Source organism: Citrus clementina, unplaced genomic scaffold (genome assembly GCF_000493195.1).
Source record: "Citrus clementina cultivar Clemenules unplaced genomic scaffold, Citrus_clementina_v1.0 scaffold_3, whole genome shotgun sequence".
NCBI lineage: Eukaryota > Viridiplantae > Streptophyta > Magnoliopsida > Sapindales > Rutaceae > Citrus > Citrus x clementina.
Window position 1 is genome coordinate 4,831,836 of NW_006262339.1, and position 21,578 is coordinate 4,853,413.

The following is a 21,578-nucleotide window of genomic DNA, read 5'->3' on the forward strand; positions in this document are numbered from 1 at the left end:
TCAGGAATCTCTTCTATAGCGGAGTATATCTTTCATCTCAGGGCATATTAATTCACTAAAGGAAAATGTGTCCACACAATTCAATACAGGTTAACAACGCGAATAACATAAGAAATAGAAATCCATATCAATAACCCCGCTACCTTAGATAAATGACAGCTGATCATGAAAAACCAAAAAATGAAAAACCATTGTAAACTGCAATCAGACTACTCCTTTTTGGTACCACTTGTGGTCTCGTCCTGCCAGGTTGCTTGCCATTGCTTGTCGTAAAATGTTGTCTCCTCCAGAAGCTTTTTCAGGGTTTCAATATCCTCGTTCTTTCTAATTAGAAGTACTCCAACAACTGCAACAAATAATAGAGTCTTGCAGAAGAAGTTGCTCATTTGGTCCACCAGACCTACTCCAGTCAAGCTATCAACCAGATAAGCCATGAAGAATCCAATCATTGCAGCACGGCCTGTGACAAGTTCATAAAATAACATCAGTCGGACTAGCATCACAGCAGAGATGCATCATATAAATACACTGAAAATGAAAAAGAGGGATCTGTCACACCATTAAGCAATTCAGCTTCAGGTAGATGGAATCTCTTTATCCATGCCCACCAAGGTACAATTGAAGTGTCAAAAATCACAGGGTCATCATTACTGGATGATTCTGGGTTATTCTCCAGCCATTTTCTTCTTCTAGCCTCTGAAATGCATTATCCAAGGAGGACAATAAGAAACAGAGCAACCTTTGAACTGTTAGAATTTAAGTACAATAATTCTTCTGCGCCTCGAAGCCCAAATGAACCTCACTTTGCACAAAAGAAAAAGCAATCATTTGTATAACTATGCCTGTAAAAGTCCAGCTAAAGGAAAAGAAATGGACCCTTTCAAAAAAATATTAAATAAATGAACAGAAAATAGACCAAAAATCAAAATAAGTCTACCTCATCAACGGTACTTGTCACAAGCTGTCTTAAAAAAGTTACAGGAGGACAACAGAGTTTTCTAATTTAAGACTGATTAAGACAAATTATTTACAGCATATAAATTTCATGCCATGAACTTTAATCAAACATCTCGTTAGCTCTATGTACATATACTACAAGATATCCAAACAAGATTGATTTGAAAGGGCCTCCCAGGTCAAGATAAAAGAGGGCATATTATCAAAATTATAAAGGACAAAAGGTGCAATTCATCACATTAAATCATCTTAGGTGGCAAAATCATGTCCCTATTTCTTACTAGATCAGTAAGCCAATCCAAGTGAAAAAAAGTTGGTTTGCCTGGCATACTCAATTCTGTAGCATCATATGAGCTGTGATAACTACAAGTGTTCAATGTAAAAGAGTGGCCAAAATAAATAACCATCTATCCAAATTCAGATATTACTAAACCTTTAGGGTTAACTCCTTAGTCAAGAGGGCCTGCTCATACATCATTTTGGACAAGCTCAATCTTTTGCATCTAAACTAACAGTCAATATTCCCCTTCACATGTTTGTGTTCTCAATTTCATGTACTCATGCTAGCTCTTTCACAACACTCAATGAGTCTACCCACTATTTAGAGTCAGAACATTTTACCAATTTCTTTTTATCAGTTTGGTGTCTAAATACCATACTGTACCTACTTTGTTACATTCACAAGCAAACAGAACAATATCTCGAAGGATTTTTTGGACGAAATAAATTTAGAAACTAGCCACACTGTCCAAAAGAAAAAAAAAAACCCATTTCACTCACCAAGATTATACGATCTTAGATTGCCAACTGGTTCTGATTCATATCAGTCAATTTGTTTTCTAAACACTCTCCCACATATCCTCAACAACCAAACAAACTACAGTAAAAATAAAACAAATTAAAACAAAAACTACCCCTTTCTTCAGAAGTGATCATGGACTTAACCACATAAACAAACAAACCATCTACCCAAAAAAAAAAAAAATGCCAGAAACCTCACCAGCATCAATAACAGCATCCCAATCAGTCTGCCCATTTTTCTGAAACTGCTTTAAATCCCAAGTTCCATTAACCCACTTGGGGTCCTCGAATTTGTTCACAGCTTTCACTTCTGGTGCTTCGACCGCCCCATTGGACTCTGTCGGACCCTCCGAGGCCTCCCGAACCTTTGGTTCTTCAACGGTGACAGCTGGGGCTGAAACTCCAGCTCCATTATCAGCTGCAGAAGCTCTTAAAGTGAAAAATGATTCTTTTTTAGAGCTAAGTAAAAAAGTGGGCTTGTGGGTAAAGGAAAATTGAGTTCTTGAGAGCATAGATGATGGAGGAGGAGAGAAAGAGAGCAGATCTATGGATGTAGACATGGTTCAGTTTCAGTGGTGAGACCGAGGGAGTTTCAAAGAGTTCAGAACATTGCTGTGCTTTGTCCTTTTGAGCTATCTACAACCTCACAATCACAAGTCACCAAGCCACAAGTGTTCAGGATTTTGTACTTGACTGAAAGTATTTATTATATTTTAGGCCCAGAAAATAGAAAATTGTAATTAACGTAATAAAAATTTACTTTATGATACAATAATTTCCTTACTGCGAAGTTGAACGAAGCCCTTTTCAATCTTCTACTCCTTTTTTTTTTTTTTTTTTTTTTTTACTAATCAGAAGCAATCTGTTACTCCAAAATTCGTAATTTAGAATTTACCGTCAAAATTTAGGCAGCTGCTGCAAAATAAATTTGTATTATAGTTTAAAGATTTATTAAACATATTTTTAAAATTCGCGTACTAAACAATGCGACCTAAGTATTGAGACACTATATTTATCAAAGACTCTATCTCTTATAGACATGTTGTGCCGCCCAAAAAAAAAAAAAAATTTGTAACTACAAAATAAAATATGATAGTATGTGTTAAATATAATTTTGATAAAAATATAATAAAAATATTATAAATCATTCATTATCTTTACTTCCAAATCACAACAATAAATGTTTATCAAAATATTTTAGGACATATTCGATAATATGTTTAGACTGCCGTAATTTTTAAAATACAACACTAAATATTTAATAAACATATATTGTTATAATTTAAAAACTAAATTAATTTAACAGAGAGTGTATTTTTATTAAAAACATTCAAACCAGATAACGTACTAGCAAACAATTTGTGATTCATTATTACAGCAGCTTACATACAAGAGAACAAATTTAATTAGAGTAATGATACAGCCACAAACTCTTGTACAAACTTATTTTGTACAAACTGACGTGGCATTAATTCATTGGTTGAATGAAAATATAAATGAATAAAAACAAATCATGTGGGCCAAGTGATATTTAATTCAACCAATCTTCTCATGCCACATCAGTTTGTACAAAATAAGTTTGTACAAGAGTTTGTAGCTGTATCATTACTCATTTAATTAACATACATAATATGTTTTTTGTTTTTTCTTTTTTGAATAATTAAATAGTATAATTTTGGCCAGCTGAAACCGTAACATATATATATATATATATATAGGGTTTAAATTTTATTAATTAATATTTTCATCTACTCCGGGCGTCTAATTTAATCGACCAATATGCTAAGATTAAACAAACATATATTGAAACCGTAAATGCAGACATTGCACTTTGCTAAACATTTTTTTTTATGCTTTTGATGCATTCGACATAATCAATTTTTAAAAGAATATAAAATAATTTAAAATTTAATTTTTTTGTACACAAGATATTTGTCAATGTAAAATAATAATAATAATAATAATAATCAGACAATGTCAATGAATTTCGTTGACAATATATTTGTTTATAACAAGAGAGCTTATTTTACAGCCAATGTTTTTGAGGTAATTTTTATTAAAGGAATAGCACATTGGCTGTTGCCTACGGCCTTTAGTAGTGTTGTTGGTGCCGGTCGTGTTGTTGTCACATACCAGATTCGTAATATTATTGTTGGCGGCGGCAGCGGCTGGACTATCTTCTTGCCAATAACCATGGTATATAGCTGCGGCAAGCAGTACAGCGGCCGCAAGTATGATATTCCGGAGACCATTACCAGATTTATCGGCCTGCTGGTACTGGCTTTGGATTTATTGCCAAATATTATGTTGTTCCCAAGAATTAGTGACTTCTTTCAATGAATGATAAGTCCCGACTTACAGGCCCTGCAAGTTTAGTGGTGCAAGCACCGAGTTTCACAAGCCTTTGCTCTGCTCCTGCACTGCGTAGGGTTAATTTTCCCAACCTTTCTCTCCAGCGTACCACGTTGAAGATTTAACATGTTCATAGCCTCTGACACTCTTGGCACTTACAGTGACATTTGGAATTACCAACTTGGATCATTTAATTCAGAGACTATTTTATTAAAAATAAAAAGAAATAGTTGCATATATTCAATTAATTAAGGGGATCAAAATGAGCACTCCCCCTTCTCAAATGTACTAAGAAGCTGAATAGCTGAGAAGCCCCACGCGCAGAGCAGAAAAGAAAAGGTGTTCATGCTAATAAAGTGGCTTTATGTATGAAACAGTGATCTCCAAATTAATTTTTGAAAAACGTCTTAAAAAGTTGTACATGGATACAGCCACTGTGTATATATCAATATAAGATCAATCGATATAATTTTAAAATTGTATGCTCAATGGTTCTATTTTTTTTTTTTTTTTGGTCTGAACCACGAGGTGATCTTGAGTGGGCCCTAACTGTGGGAGACACCTTTAAACCCGTACCACAATTCAGACTAATCTCTGCTCGCACCGGGTCGGCCCATAAGGGATAAAGTGCTAGCCAAACTGGTGACTACATACAAGAACGAGACTTAAATCCATGACCTCTCTTAAGGAGTGATAATACCAAACCACTCGCACCAATAAACTTTGGTTTGCTCAATAGTTCTATTAATGATGAGTTCTTTATCTTTTTTTTCGCCCTTTTTTCATGGTATCAAACAGGAAAACGTGGCTAAATTGAATTGTCAAATTAATTGCATGATTGTTTTTTTAAAATACATGCAAGCATCTCGTAACATTATTTACTTATTACTTAATTGATATGATACTTCCAATGCACTCTAGAAATTCTCATATGCAAGGCAGTGTTTCCATCGTCATCCTTCCATTTGAGGATCTGTTCTTTGTTGGATAGTCTAAGCCATCCAAACAAGACTTTAAAAGCATTCAGCTTACAGCAATGTGTACAGCGTTTTAACATTTAACCGTCGTGTCTTCAAAGTCAACAAAGGATGGGCAACAGACAAAAAATCAGCCAAAAGATGAATATTGTCTATTTGGACTACATAATATATATTGTAAAAGAGTAACCGTGATGCATCCCCATTGCTTTGACTCGGATGAACTCACCGTCAATTGCTATACCCCCTACAAAGCCACGTGCATGGGGGCTGAGCCAGAGATGATTTAGCTTCCGAGCCAGCCAAGGCTTTAAGCTTGCCATTTCCATCGCAAAATGGTTGTTCCCAGCAGCGGCAGCCTGCAGCTACGTGCAAAGGAGTATCAGCAAATGCTACCCCATCCATACGCTCTAGAACATGAGGATCCTCTACAAACATTGAATACAGTGCCTCAGGCCTCAGCATCTCCCATTTCCAAGTTTGCTTTGTAAGCTAACTACATACTGTAATGATTAATGAGAAGGTTGGTATATAATTGTATATATGTCTTTGCTCAAATGATGATTGGTCGGCCCTCACAGTCACTGATGAAATCTTTGAATCTGTAGAAAATTAAGTAGGTGTACAACCCTAACTAGCCATCTACATCTTATCATTATTTATTTATTTATTTTTATAGGAAATGGATGCTTGATGTAAATATTCCAGCAAATACAGTGAGGAAGCAAGGTAATGAAGCGGATTGATAGGGGGTATATATAATAGATATTGTTTTGGCAGCAGACAAAGCCATCGTATTTAAGATATATTCTAATCAAAATATGATTATGTCTCATTCTAATCCAAGCGACTCAATAACATTTTGATAATGCTTTAAGCCAAATTAAATGACGCTTTGATCATGCAGATCCTAGTGAGATCATACTGCCTACAAAGGACATCATGTAACTTGACAATGGTGTTAAATAAAAAGAATACTAGAAATCATTCTTTCATATATTTTTTTTATCAACCCGATTACATCATCCACATATTTTCTAAAGTAAAATATAAAAATAGATAGAAGATTTCGAGACGGGTCCTCTACTGATCATTTAACATTTGCTTGCATTTTTAAGATCTTATAATTTATATATATCATGTCTTCTACTTATTAGTATAAATGATTTCTATAATATGGTGAAACAGTTTACAACAGTCACATCGTTTAAAAATCCGTACTTGAGAATCTTTTATTTATGTATATCTACTTATTATTTTTGTTTTTATCAACCATCACATAATGGTTGTAAAAGCCACAAGCCAAATGTAATCTAAATAATCTAAATCTATAAATTTTAGTTGTATTTTGGATGGGCAATTTCAATATCCAAGTCCACCTTGGCTATCTTATTTTTCATTCTTTTGGAGAATATCACATGCACAACAAAATTTATTTTTAAAAGTTCAGTAAGTTTTAAAAATAAATATATATGTTTAGTAAATCTTATTGTTAAATTGCTGTAAAAATACAAATGACTGAAATCAACAAAATATGGAATAAAATTTATTTATAACATTTCATATTTTGTATTTACAATAATTGATAACTAGAAAAAATTTATTTAATTTTATACTTTTAATTTGCTATTCAATATAATAGGTAATAATAATAATCTTTTTAAATTTAATGATTTTATTTTCCTAATTGAATAAGGATACTTTTGGATTTTTACAATACTCGTGAGAATATGTATGGCATTGTACTAAGTATAAAATTGATTCCAAAAATTAAAATTTAAAAAATATTTCTCCTCTAAATTTTAAAATATAGAATGGAGTAATTTGCCAAAAGTTGATTTAAAAAAAATTACCAAAAATCAAAATTAACTTTTAGCTTTTTGTAATTATTTTTAAACGTCTAAAAAACAATCTCAAACAAGACCCTTAAGGCTAGTTTTGTAATTCTAATCAATTATGAAGAGAACCAACTAAACGTTTGATAAAATTTATTTTAAAAAGGTGTTATGAATTTTAAAAACAATCATAAATGTTTTGCAAATCTTATTATTTAGTTGTTGTAAAAATATAAATGATTAAATTGGACATAATGTTCAATAAAATTTATTTACACATTTGTAAACTTATACATAAAATATTTTTTTGTTGTGTATATATTAAATAATGGATAACTAAAATAAACATTTTGTACTATTAATTTTATTTTTTTATTTTGTTATCTCAATAAAATTGGTAATAATAATAGTCTATTGAAAGTTAATGATTTTATTTTCTAATTAATAAGGATAGTTTTGGATTTTAATGATAGATTAGGATGTATATAGAATTGCATTAAATATGAAACTGATTATAAAAATTAAATTTTAAAAACATACTCATTCCTTACTATTGTAGGATGATATGATTTTACCAAAAGTTATTTTAAAAAAATGTCAAACACCAAAAATTAATTTTTAACGTTTTAAAATCACTTTTGAGTATCTAAAAACAATCCCAAAGACACCATTTATGTAAAAGAAAATTCATATGCCTTAGCCCTAAAGTTAAATGGTTTTTTTCCAAAAAAAAAGCAATCCGCGATTTGGTCAGATGTTTATAAAAAATAGTCTAATTCTCCAATTTTATCCTGTCACCAAACGTGCTCATTAGGTACTTCGATAGTTTCGATTTATCTCATAGTTTGGTACTACTCCCTGTAAACGGAGGTTGGGTGAATATTATGATTGAGCAACCGATCACCTATTGTAAATTTTCTACTATAACCATGTTAATCATATTTTAATTTTGAACTTACAAAGTTTAATAAGAAACCTTTTATACTCTCTATTTAATGTGCAGTATAAGAATCTAAATGATGTAGAAGTATACACCGAGAACACCCTAAATTCATTTCATAATAGAAATCATAATATCACATAAAGATATTTGGGGTTAAAAAAAAACCACAGAGCCACAAACAATAGCCGGCTCAGCTTATTTGCCTGCTATACGAGTAGGGATGGCAATGGAGAGGGGAGGGGAGGGGAGGGGATCAACATCCCCATACCCATCCCCGATATTCTCCATATATCCACATCCCCTCCCCGTCCCCATCAGAATTGCTTGAGGGGATCCTCGTCCTTTCCCCGAATAATAAGAGGGGATCCCGAGAGGTCCCCGATCTCCGAATAACTAATACGTTTTTAAATTTTGAACTTAATTTAATCATATTAAAATAAAAATTTAAGCAAAAGTAAAGTTTGACAATATATCTTACACTAACATTAATCTCATTACCAAAATCACACTACAAAGTATAAATCATCAAAATAATTATGTTCTTCAATCTTCATAATCCTATAATAAAAAGAAATTACTTTTATATCAATAATGAAATAAATAAAAAAGGTATAGATATTGAAATTAATATTTTTAATAAAAATATTTACTCATGCTCCTTCTGTTCTTCTTCAAGGGATGTAACAAATTGAAAGATAGCATCAGGTTTCAAATTTAAAACAATAAAAATAATATAAGCAATATGACTCATTATCTAAAATAAGGTTTGGTCGAATAATAATTTAGGACTACAACTTGTTAAGTAGGCTCAAAATTTTTATAACAGATTTGTATAAATATTTTGATATTTATTATTTATACTAATATTTAATATTTATAATTTAAATTTCATTATTCATTTATTAATAATTCTAAAAAATAAAATAAAAATTAAAAATTAATACAAGGAAATGGGGAAATGGGTAGGGAATAGGGATTCCACCTTATCCTCGTCCCTTCCCCAAATAAGAAATTGAGTAAAAAATTGTCACCGTTCCTTCTCCGAATAAGAAATTAAGTATAAAATCGTCTTCATACCTTTTCTAAATGGAGAAAATCCCCAAGGGTTCCGTACCCATGGAGATTTTTGCCATCCATGTATACGAGAGGTCTTGTTTTCGTAAACCCAGGCCGATTAATTTGGATCGAGTGAGGCCCATGCCCAGCCCAAGCCTTATAAGTCGGATCCAAATCCTTTTATCGTTTCACAGTTTGCTAATTGCTAATCGTCAGCCTTTTCACTCTTGCTCTCTAACAACTCCGCTACCAAATGGAAGTCGCCACCGCATCAGCGCCGATCTTCGGGCTCCGCACGCGCATGTTAGCAACACCACCACGCACCTCTCCACGAACCGTAAATTGTAACCGAAACCTATCCACCAGCTTCATCTCTCCATTCGCAAACGGCAGCGTTTCCTCCGACTTCTCCGGGCTCAGGCTCCGACCCGATTGCCTCAATCCGGATTCATTCTGCAAGTCCAAGCCTAGGAGCCCCGTCATCACCATGGTACTTGCCCAACGTTTTTTTTCTACCGTTTCACATTCATGTTATGTTTTATATTGATAATGTGCTTAAATAATACTTTTGAGTTATGAGCAAAATGCTTAATGTAAAGTCTGTTATATAGTAGGATGAAATAATGCTTCGTTAATCCTTTCTTTTTGCTTGTTTGTCTGAAGTTTAAAAAAATTAATAAATGAATCACAACCTTACATAATTTGGAAGAACTGAGAATATTTTCAAGTCACACTATTCAGTGGCACAGACTAAGAAAGCTTAATTACTGATGTGAACTAATAATAACTCGTGCATAATGCTGTTCCAGTGCACAAACTATATCCTTGAGTGATGTGCCTTCCAAAATGGACTCTGCTTTGTCGAACCAACAAGAAGCAATGACTGAACAAGTGCCTTTTTGAATGATTCACTGTGTCAATTGTATTCCTTCCTTTCATGGAAATTTTTACTCTTTTTTTTTTCCCAAGTTTAATGCGTCGTTCCTTGAGGTTACATTGTCGAAAACAAGGTTGCCTTCTTTCTGAAAGAAACAATCTATAGGCTGTGGACCACTACACCAAATGATACACATCCTCCCTCTTCCCCTTAAGGGAATTAAAGAAAGAGGAAAGTAACTCTGAGCTAGTTGACCATACCATCAACAGCAAGTAGGATTGTAAGATGGGGACAAAAACTGAGTGGTGAGATACTTCTTGTGTTGATTGTTTGAACTTGATTATTATGCGAAATAAGAGTATGCAAGTTTAAGACTTCATGTCTTGTAATAGATTATCTTCATCCTGTTTCTTAGCAGGTTATATCTGATTGATTTTTGAGCATTAATTTTCTTTGCGTTATTCATGCAAACAAGTAGTCCACTTATTCATTTAGCTTGCCATGCTCCTCTGAGCAGGTCATTCCTTTTACTAGTGGAACTGCATGGGAGCAACCTCCACCAGACTTGGCATCTTATTTGTACAAGAATCGAATTGTTTACTTGGGCATGTCTTTTGTTCCTTCTGTCACAGAGCTGATTCTTGCTGAGTTCCTTTACCTGCAGTATGAAGATGCTGAGAAGCCCATTTACTTATACATAAACTCTACGGGAACAACCAAGGTTGGAAGCTTTCTCTGTCATGCCCCAGTTTTCTTTCAGATTTCATGTATTAATGCTTCTGAATACATATTTTGAATCTCGAGCATCTTATGTACTAGGTTTTCTGTTTTTCTCCTGGTTCTCTTGCATGGACACTGGTTTATGAATAGTTGGGCCCGGATCAGCAATCATGCATTCTTGGTCTCAATTATGGTTGCAGTCTTGGCCAGTATTTATGTTCATTCTTAAACTAGACTTTTTGTCTTCTCCTCTTCTCCAAAAGCCAAGTTTAGCAGTTATAAATATGCTGTCTTCTCTGCTTCTTTTTCTTTATTAAGCGAGAAAAGTAAATAATACGTTGCTAAAACCATGTTGCCTTGGCTTTTATCTATTGGTTCATGCTAATAACAGAGTTTTATATTTTGTCAGGGTGGCGAGAAGTTGGGTTATGAAACTGAGGCTTTTGCGATATATGATGTTATGGGGTGAGTAGTCTTTATGCCTTTCTTCTTAAGCAATCTATTCCTATTGAAATGTGTTTAGTAGTTTGTTGTTTGCTCTGAGTGAATGCAAAAATGGATTTGATCACTTTTTTCTAGTTTTGTTGGCAAAATTAACAGATTGGCTTCATGTTTGACCATCAAGCTTAACTGCTTTTATATAGTTTATGCCTTGTGATTGAGAACCATGCTAAGGCTTTTAGCAACTTGCAGGTGTCTTCAGGCAGTACAATGTTGGTTTTCCATAAAAAAAATACCTGCCCATAAATGCAGGATGAAGCCTTCCAATAAGCACAAATGAAAAAAAAAAAAATCACGAATTTAACTAATGCTTTCTATACTTTCTTGTGATTTCTTAGTTATGTGCATTATCCAAAGAGGCCCTTTGGTGCTGATTGTGGGAAAAATATTTTGGCCTAAATTTCACATATTTTATGCTTTTGTATGATAATCTTCAAGTTTACGAAATAGGGTGCCTAGTGTCAGCCTGATGCATGCTAATGTCCACATATTGTTATCTCACTGACCAAATTGCTTTAAGTTTTTGGTGAGTCTAATCTCAATCTAGTAAAACTTTTTTTTTTTTTATAAAAACCCTCCTAAGATTATCCCATTGTAGTAATGGTGATGAATATCTGTATTCCAATGTCTCTATCAAGGGTAAGATTGCTTATTCCTTGTTAGATTGGAATTGGAATTCAATTTTTTGAGGAACTTGAACGAGGGAGAAACACAAGAAGCTTCTGCTCTTTTGACTTTACTGGAGAATGTTTCGGCTAATGTTATGATAGAGTATAAAAGAATTCGGAAGCTTAGTCCTTCAAGGATCTTTTCTTGCAAATCCTTTTTGGATAAGTTGATTGATGATCAAGTTCCTTTGAACTTTCAGCCTGCCCATATGATTTGGAAAGCTAAAAGTCCCAAGTAAAGTTCAAATTTTTGCTTGGTCCTTGGCTCTTGGTAAACTTAATACCTTTGATGTTATTCAAAGACAGAATCCTAATGTTTCTTTGTCTCCTTCTTGGTGTATCAAGTCCAAGATAAATGGTGGAAGTGTGGATCATTTGTCTTTGCATTGTCACACTGCTGTCCAGCTATGGCATAGATTGTTTCAGGCAGCTCAAATCTCTTGGGTGATGCCAGCTTCTAGTATATCTATGCTTTCAGAGTTTATTCATGCTTTTGGGAAAGGTGAAAAAGCTAGAGTGCTGTGGAAGTGTTCGGTTATGGCCACTTTTTGGGTGATTTGGCTTAAAGAAATAGAAGGATTTTTTAAGATTCAGAGGAAGATATCATCTTTTTGTGGGAAAGAGCGTGATTATTAGTTTCTCTTTGGGCCACAGTTACTAAGAATTTCAAGATTCTTCTTTCTTCTGCATTCATCTAAACTGGGAATGGTTGTTGGCTTAATTCTGTGTTTTTTGTTATGATTTTGTTGTAAAGCTTTCGTAGTCTTTTAGATCCCTTGCTTATCTTTTCATCGGATTAGCTCTTAACTGTATAGATCTTCTAGTGATCTTTTGGGGGTTTCTTTCTTTGTGGACTTATTGTTCACATTTTGTGATTATTGTTCTTATTAATACTAGTTTCGTTGTTTCCTATTAAAAAAAACAAATAAATAAAATTTCATAACCAACTCTAACCATCTGTATCCCTCTTAATTCAGTGATTTCTTAACTGATGTTTAATTTAATTATTATCTTCTTCCAATGCAGTTATGTCAAGCCGCCTATATTTACTCTTTGTGTCGGCAATGCTTGGGGTGAGGCAGCGCTTCTCTTGGGTGCCGGTGCCAAAGGAAATCGTGCAGCTCTGCCATCGTCAACAATCATGATAAAGCAGGTTCTTTCTTGACCAGTGATCTCCAATGTCCTAGTTGTTTAAGTATCTTCTGAAATATTGCTCGGGTGTCTTGCAAGGCTGGAGATACTGGAATTTGTTTGCTTAAGAGCTCCTTGACATGGTTGAACTCTGTTAAATTAAATGTTCTTATTCTTTCTCTACCTATCTGCAGCCAATTGGGAGGATTGAAGGTCAAGCAACAGATGTCGAAATTGCCAGAAAAGAAATGAAGAATGTGAAGGCAGAGTTGGTAATATTGATGATTATACTTGAATGATTACACATTTCCTCCCCATTAATCAAGATTCTGAGATAAATCTTTCTTAGTTAGGATTTTTTTTCTTAGCAGTTTGAGGATTGGGGGGGGGGGGGGGGGATTTGAGGATGACCAGAAGTAGACTTATGACATAATTTTTTTTGTGCATTTATCTTTATCTGTAAACTGGATATTTGAAAAAGTTCATTAAACTTGCATGAGTAGTTGTGGTGGTTGATGCCATAGCTTATCAATCAGGAACAGTGTTGAACTATGTATTCTTGAAGAACAAAGGGCTGCCACTATTAGTTGAAAATCTAGAAGCTTATATGATGCTTAATTCAGTTATATCTTTTGAACCTGGCCATAAATTCACATATACTTTTATGAATTTATAATTATTCTTCAAAAGAAACTAAATCTCAAATTGTTCTATCATGACCTTGCATATTTATGTTGACATGCATATCAAAATTTTCATGAGTGGCCAAAGTTCTCATTTAAGAAGTGTTAAAAGTCAATTTCTAAAATCAGTTGATTTTACCCTTCTAAGGGAGGAAAAAGAAAAAAAAAAAAGAAACAGGAATGATTTTCTTTTCTTTCTATTCACGGGGAAAATAGATTAAACAAGAAGGATTCTGCTTATTTGCCAAGTTAACGTTTGAAATTATGCTTTGAGTTATCTGAACTTGATTGACGGACTTTATTTATTTCTTCTGTTTCCTAGGTGAAAAATTGACCACATTAGCAACTTTGCATTTGGATGTGCATTAGCAAATATGACAGCTAAATGTCTAACATATGTATTTCAATCTGTTTTCAAAGGTTAAACTCTATGCAAAGCATTTTGGAAAAACTCCTGAGCAGATTGAGGCTGACATAAGGCGTCCAAAATATTTTAGTCCCAGTGAGGCTGTTGAATACGGCATCATAGATAAGGTTCCTACAGTCAAGAAAGATTTTTCATTGAACCTCATTGTCATGCATTACTGAATATATTTGCCTTTAACATTCTGCAGGTACTGTATACTGAAAAAAGCCCGGAAGACCATGGAGTTGTTTCTGACCTGAAGAAGGCACAACTGATTTAACTGTAGGAAAACTCGGACTGGTGGTTTCTTGGAGTATTCAGGTAAAGCGTAAAAGTCATTGTCAGACCATGAATCATGTGATGATGAGGTTTCTCTTTTACATGATAAAACATATTGTTATAGTTCTTGATGTTCCCTTTTGTACCAGCATGCGTTCAAAAGAAGCTAAGTCTTGTTTCTCAACTTATTTACAACACTTGTAATTACTGTAGTCAGTTGTTAGTCTACTAGGCTACAAGATCTCTTAATTGCCTTAGTACTAATTCTTGTGGAAAGACTGAGAGTTGGGCAAGGTTAGCATCCCATGTGAAAGAGGCCCATCTGGTTTTTCAGATTTGTCACCATAAACCTTACCAGCAGGATGCTACTTCAATTCAATTAGAAGAGTTAATTAGTGAATCAACCAACTTGCCTCCGCTTAACAAAGTGATTAAACCCATAACCTGAACTGATTTATAGATGCAACTAGTAAGTGAATGATATCTAGATATTAGCATGGAGGAGAAACCAACACTTTTAGACATGTCCTAATAACTCCATTCTCAATTAGTGTGCTGTGGAACTGAAAGTAATTGCTTGTTCTTTTCAGTCACACCACCACCTCTACATTATTGATCTTTCTTTCTGCACAAAATATCTAGCATAGGACACCTGGAAAATTATACTCTCCAATAACTGTAGTTGATGGTTTGACTATGTGGTTCAATTGCTTTACAGCTTGCATTTAGATTTTTATGTTGAGATTGTTGGAGTTGAGATTGAAAGTGGTGGAAGAGACATTTTTTGTTGGTGGTATGCCTTGTGGCTTTTGGTATTTCTAGTTTCAACCCCAGCCGCATCACCTTGCCCCTCGCATCATCCAAATTTTTTGCAAAGTGTAGGAAGGGGATGCTGCGAGAAGATAAGTAGTTTAGAGACATCAACATTCAACCATACACATACTTTGGGCCCAAGTCTCCACAGTATTATTCCATTATGTACACTAGTGGTGGATGTCCCATTAAGGAGGGTGATGTCATTATTTGAGTCCATTATAAGGACAGTCACCATCTCTATTTGATCTCCCTCCCTCCATCCCTTCTCTTCCAATTAGTTGATGCATATTTAGGGACTTGAAATTCTTTCATTGTGAAACAGTTCATTGAAATTATTTTTTCATTGGCTTCAATATTTTGTTATTCAGTGGAAGTATAGGTAGATTGAATTGACAATGTCCAAACAAAGCTGAAAAGTAGTGGTTTTGAATGAGGTAATGGCGATGCCAATCTCAATGCATTCGGCAAGAGGAGGGGAAGCAATATGGGTCAGAATGAAGATAGGTTTTGGTAAGATAAAATGTTGCTACCGAAGTGTGTGGATCTATGGAATGTACTTTTATCTCATCCATGCACGTTATTTACATGCGTGTCCAAGCATGTAATATCAATGATTCTTTTACATCAGACACCAGTGGTGTCGACACCATTGAATAAATTAGAGTATTCCAGTATATGCAATGCCCAACAGTGGCTTTTGTTTTCTCTGTATTACATTTATGTTTCAAAATTTGTCATATTCTAACACGAGGATCGACACAAATATTGATGAATTGTTACAATAATTAGCATTGTCAAATAAGTAGAAATCAGAACTCTTCCTGCGCTTGATGTTGTTCTGTTAACGAGTGGCCTTGGACAAGCGACCATTTTCAGTCTAGGTGTCCTTTGGGGTTCTGCCAGTATAATTTTTGTTGTAGAGATCAGAATTCCTCAAAACTAAGGGGGGTCTTCTCCGCATTTCGACTGATACTTACAATAAAAAGAACTCATTTTTGCGATGATGCAGTTTCGAATATTTATTTGAACACAAAAAGTGTTTAAGAAAAGCTTCTCTAATAAGTTATTCCACCACAAATGGCTAGTTTCGACTTCCTTGGGGAAGTGTCAAAAAGCCGTATGTGCTGTCCCATTCGTTACTCTTTTTCATTGTATCACTGGTTTGCATGCACGAATACAACATTATGCAGGCTAATTAGTTAAAAGGGTATGGCTAGGGCCGACAGATGGATGACGAGGAGCATAGCTCACCCACCCCATCTTCCAATAAATAGTAATCTTCCATTTATTAATGGAAAACTCTCTAGTTCTTTAGCACTACTCTTTATTAATGCCTCCTCTCTCATGCAATAAGTACACTTGGTTTTTCTTTTTTTCTTTTTCTTTTTTATCTTACATCGCACCAAACGTGTCAAAAACGACAAAGTTTAAAATTGATTTTGTATTTTACAGTGCAACAACTGTTAACTTAATTATGATTAATGAGTGCTTCCGCCCCTAATTTTCGAGCATAGCTAAATACGTTTGCCTGGCTTGAGCAATTAAAAAAAACGCCATTTTGGATACCGGTACGTCACGTACTAAATCCAATTGCTTGGTGTGGTCTCCCTATTAGCCTTCAGATCTTGACTCAATAAGTAATATCCAGCTAGTTTCCATAGGTTTTACTTAGCATGATGATCGAGAATAGGGATGACAATGGGATGGGGTGGATGTGGAGAGGCCTACCTTATTCTTTATTTTATTAAAAATTTCGCCTCTATTTCTCATCTCGTTCTTCAACACATTTAGAGGGACAGGGACGGAAAATCCCTATATAGAGAATAATTATCTCATTCTTACATTTTCTCCATTTATTTATTTCATAATAGGTATGAATATGTGATTACTAAAAATTAGAGACTTAAATAAAATTATTATCATATTATAAAGTATTTAAATTATTTTAAAAAATCTCTAAAATTTTGAAACAATATCTTCAACTGATATCAAAACTGAAAAATATTTAAAGAGAGCGCCACTTAATAAAGAAAAGAAAAAATAATAATATTTTAGTATTGAATAAGAATTATATTGTAGGATTTTCTTTTAGTTATAATTTATTTATATTAGGTAAAAATAAAAAAGAAAATTTGTTAACCAACATTGTATTTGATTAAACAAAAATTCGTAAATAAAAATTAAAAAATATTAATATAGAACGGGGAGTGAGGTGGGGGTGGGGTGGAGAATAAAAACCAAATCACATCCCATTAAGAGTTTGAGGATTATTTTTCTCTCATTCTCTACTCTATTCTCTAAAAATTATTTAAACCCCAAGAGAACCCAAACCCGTGTAAGATTTTGTCATCTCTAATCGCGAAATCTTGAATTTTCCCTTGCACGCAAGTCACAAGGTGTGCTATAAGATATTTTGGCATAATTCAGCTGGTTGTAGATATTTTCACCCAAATTGGAATAGTAATAAAGAATAATGATTGGTGTTTAGTGGTTTAAGTTTTTCATCTCCATTCAATTTTTAAAATAAAAAAAAAAAGATAAATAAGTTATGCTATTAGAACGTCTAAACGAAGCAAAACCAAACCAGTAATTAACAATTACAAAACAATTACTTGGTTGATAATAATGGCATGGGAGGTGATTTTATGATTTTACTGGTTGCTTTACAACGGTTGGGACTCACTCTCAGCTACCGTCACTGACTCGTGTAGCACTACTTCAAAAGTCTCTGGGTGGCAAAGGAAGTATCCAAAATATGAAAGAGAGACAAGTGTTAGGCGTAAAGTGAAAAACCTTTATATGGAAACTATAACTTTCTGCTAATAATTATGATAATGAGTCCAATTCATTTCAAATAAGGGTCTTGAGGGGTCCATAATGGGGTCTACATTTACGCATCATCAATCTAATCTAACTCTCTAGTCCCAAGAGGAAGAAAAGAGGTGGCAATTTCCCCTTAGCAGCAGCCCTCAAGGCTTCTACTATAAATATGGATATTAACATTTGTTAGCAACCCATCTCATAAGCATCCTCCTTCGTACTGCTAGCAAAGATTTTGATATTTTGCAAATGGGGTTATCTCAATACTACCTTCTTTCCGTAGTGCTGCTTTTGCCTGCATATTGTTACTCTCAGTTCACATTCACAAGTTCTAGAGCTTCATTCTATGGTAGCCCTGACGGCTTGGGGACACCATGTATGTAAAAATCTCACCTTTTTAAAGCTATGTGCATTAAACTCGTGCACAAGTTGACGCGAACGAATCGTTCATTTCATTATGCTTTAGAGAAGTTTTGTTTTAGTATTTGTTTATCTTTTAGATTAACTAATGTTCATGTCGATGATTCATCAGCTGGTGCTTGCGGGTTTGGTACATATGGAAAAACTGTAAATGATGCTAACGTGGCCGGTGTGTCGAGCCTTTGGAATAATGGAACTGCTTGTGGAACTTGCTATCAGGTACTGATTATTAACTTTCAACCCACTCAATCATTGTTGTTTATTGTAAAGCTATATAATAAATGTGTAAAGTGAACGAATTGCTAAGACGGCTAAGGCTGTGCATGAAAGGAACTTGAAAACTTTATTTATTTAAATTGTATTGTTTATATATATATATATATATATATATATATATATATATATATATATATATATATATATAAGTAGTTTCATGCATATTCTTCATAAGACTGCTTAAATCATTTCACAACATCGTCAACAATTTTATTACCACTAGTAATTCTTTTGGTTTTGTAACATCAATTAATAATGGTTAGTTAATTAATTAACTACAGGTCAGATGCAATGTACCCGACGTTTGCACAGATTATGGGGTGTTCGTGGTGGTGACCGACTATGGTGAAGGAGACGACACAGACTTCGTCCTCAGCCCACGCGCATATGGAAGAATGGCACTTGCAGATAAGTCAGAAGAGCTTTATACTTTTGGTGTCGTCGACGTTGAATTCCTGAGGGTCCCTTGCCGGTTCAGAGGCTACAACGTCATGTTCAAGGTCCATGAAAACAGCAAGTACCCACAGTACTTGGCCGTAGCCACGCTGTATGTAGGTGGCCAAAATGACGTCCTAGCAGTTGAAATGTGGCAGGTAATTACTTACAAATTAACTTCTAAACAATTGATTTTTGGCCCGTCCATCGCATGTAATGCTTTTGTTGGTGCAGGAGGATTGTAAAGAATGGATGCCGATGAAAAGGGCTTTCGGTGCAGTATTTGACATCTTTTATCCACCACCAGGACCAATGAATTTGAGGTTTCAAGTGAGTGGCAGCGCGGGGCTCACATGGGTTGTGGCAAACAATGCTATTCCAAAAATATGGAAGGCTGGAGTTGCTTATGAGTCAGCAATTCAGCTTGCATAAATTTGAGATATCCCAAGCTTTATTATTACCGGTTCCGGGTTATCAGCTTCTTAATGTCATTTAGATATTCTAGTAGGTTGTTGCCCGGCACCAGTAAGTGCTGTTACTTTATCTTTCTTTCTTTTTTTCAGTTTGTTGCTTAGGGTGTATTGTGGACTCCTGTCACCTCAACACTTAACTAGTTGCTAAATAAATAGTGGGATTGTGTACTTTAAGATCTTTTGATCTAAAGAGAAAATTAATAAAATTCCGCTCTCGTTAAGATAAAACCGGTCATCCGCCTTGTTAGTGGTGTCCATGTGTGTGTGTCTTGTTGAATTTCTTGTGATTGTTTAAATAACTCCATTATATTTCCTCTACTAATAGTAATCAGTAAAATTGATGTATTATCAAACAATATACATCGTCGATAATGTTTCTTGGTGATTGCAATATGTTAAAAATATATTTCAAATGTAAAAATTGTAAAATAAACTGTGGAGCCATTCCATTTCAGAATTTGAGATTACCCAAATCTTTTGTCAATTGTTTATAAAAATATGATAAATATCTACCAACCTACCAGCCACTCTTTGTTTTGCACTTTATAAAAAATATACTAACATAAAATTTTTTTTTCTTTTGTGGCTATCCACGTAAAGTTTACAAAATGTATCACTTTTTAATTTTTCATTAACATAATTAAAGATTTAATAGAATATTAATTAAACGACCACTAAATAGTTAAAATATTATTTAATCCTAACTAGTAGCTAAATGATGAAAAAAAAAATCCAATTTGTAGCTGTTGGAACCAATAGCAGCTATAAATTTAGTTAGATAAATTCATCAAACCTACTAATTTAACAATATAAAATCACCAAAATAACCACCATAACTAATTTGTAATTCATTTACAACATAAATTCAGAACCTCTGCTCATATAATCCATCCTAAATAATCTTTGAAAACAATAACAAGTCTTGAAAAGCAATAAATCACCAATAAAAACAATCATAGTTATCCAAAATACATTTAAAGGAAACAAAAAAATAGTTATAAAAAACTTTAAACATTATATCTTGCTTCCATCGATCAAAAAAGAACAATGTAAAACCAATTATGATGAACATAGAGTTTGGGGTTTGTTTCCATCAATTCAAAATTAAACATATTCTAAAATTATGTAAAACAATAACTAATAAATAATCTATTTACATTTAGGAATAAAATAGTTTTTTTATCAACATCCTATTAAATCATCTAATGCTATTAATGGAAAAGTAGAAAAATATTAAAAAACTGCAAAAGAAAAGTTTTTGGCGTATTTTTAATAAAGCATCGAATGAATATTTTCCCATAAAGCTACATATAATAAATTCTTCAACTAACGTACTACATTAATTTCATCTTCAGCTCTTACGGTAAGCACTGGCTAACGAATGATTTTAGGTACACCATAAAAGGAAATTCATTTGTCCTCTTTCGGAAGTGTTGTAATCTTACAGGCAACGACCAGGACAGAACACCCCTTGGAAGCATCAGAATACTTGCACATATTAAAGCAGCGTTGACCAGCGTTGACCGTTGACCGTTGACCGAAAGTTGACTCAAGTCCTTCCCAAGGTTTTTCGACGTGCCGGATCCATCTGTGCATTCAAAATCCCCAAATTCTCACTCAATTTGTGAGTTATGATAAACGGTGGTATGATGTCATTTCAAGTTCCACAATTAAAGGGAAGTAAGTTTGACAATTGGAGTATTAAAATGAAGGCTCTATTGGGCGCACATGACGTATGGGATGTCGTGGAGAAAGTCTTTATTGTGCCAAAAAATGAAGCCACTTTAACTGCAGCGCAGAAGGAGAATTTAAAAGACTTGAAGAAGAAAGAGAATAAAGCAAAGTATCTCATCTTTCAATCATTAGATGAAGATGCTTTTGAAAAGATTGCTGGTACAACCTCCTCAAAAGAAGCATGGGAGAAACTAGAGACCTCTTACAAAGGAGCGGAGCAAGTTAAGAAGGTTCGTCTCCAAACATTACGAGGAGAATTTGAGTCCTTACACATGAAGGCGTCGGAGTCAATTTCTGACTACTTTACTCGAGTTGTGACCGTTTCCAATGAATTAAAAAGAAATGGCGAGGAGTTAAAAGAGGTAAGGATCATTGAAAAGATACTTCGATCAGTAGATTCGAAGTTTGATCATATTGT

The 21,578-nt window shown here is 34.0% G+C and overlaps 3 protein-coding genes across 3 annotated transcripts; 2 read left to right on the forward strand and 1 right to left on the reverse strand.

Annotated features, from left to right (window-relative positions):
• Positions 1-2,438, reverse strand: LOC18050305 (light-harvesting complex-like protein 3 isotype 1, chloroplastic). The gene is made up of 3 exons (XM_006440107.2): positions 1,958-2,438; positions 559-696; positions 1-460 (listed from the first exon to the last, which is right to left on the reverse strand). The coding sequence occupies exons 1-3, from the start codon at positions 2,316-2,318 to the stop codon at positions 210-212; spliced, it is 750 nt and encodes a 249-aa protein (XP_006440170.1). The 5' UTR covers positions 2,319-2,438; the 3' UTR covers positions 1-209.
• A 6,673-nt stretch (positions 2,439-9,111) lies between these two features.
• LOC18050307 (ATP-dependent Clp protease proteolytic subunit-related protein 4, chloroplastic) lies at positions 9,112-15,713 on the forward strand. The gene is made up of 8 exons (XM_006440112.2): positions 9,112-9,411; positions 10,316-10,519; positions 10,928-10,983; positions 12,714-12,840; positions 13,013-13,090; positions 13,922-14,035; positions 14,116-14,228; positions 15,371-15,713. Exons 1-7 carry the CDS (start codon positions 9,175-9,177, stop codon positions 14,185-14,187), a joined length of 888 nt encoding a protein of 295 aa, XP_006440175.1. The 5' UTR covers positions 9,112-9,174; the 3' UTR covers positions 14,188-14,228; positions 15,371-15,713.
• Positions 15,714-18,005: 2,292 nt separating this feature from the next.
• LOC18050308 (expansin-like B1) lies at positions 18,006-19,658 on the forward strand. The gene is made up of 4 exons (XM_006440113.2): positions 18,006-18,198; positions 18,355-18,461; positions 18,800-19,111; positions 19,188-19,658. The coding sequence occupies exons 1-4, from the start codon at positions 18,072-18,074 to the stop codon at positions 19,383-19,385; spliced, it is 744 nt and encodes a 247-aa protein (XP_006440176.2). The 5' UTR covers positions 18,006-18,071; the 3' UTR covers positions 19,386-19,658.
• The last annotated feature ends 1,920 nt before the right edge of the window (positions 19,659-21,578 follow it).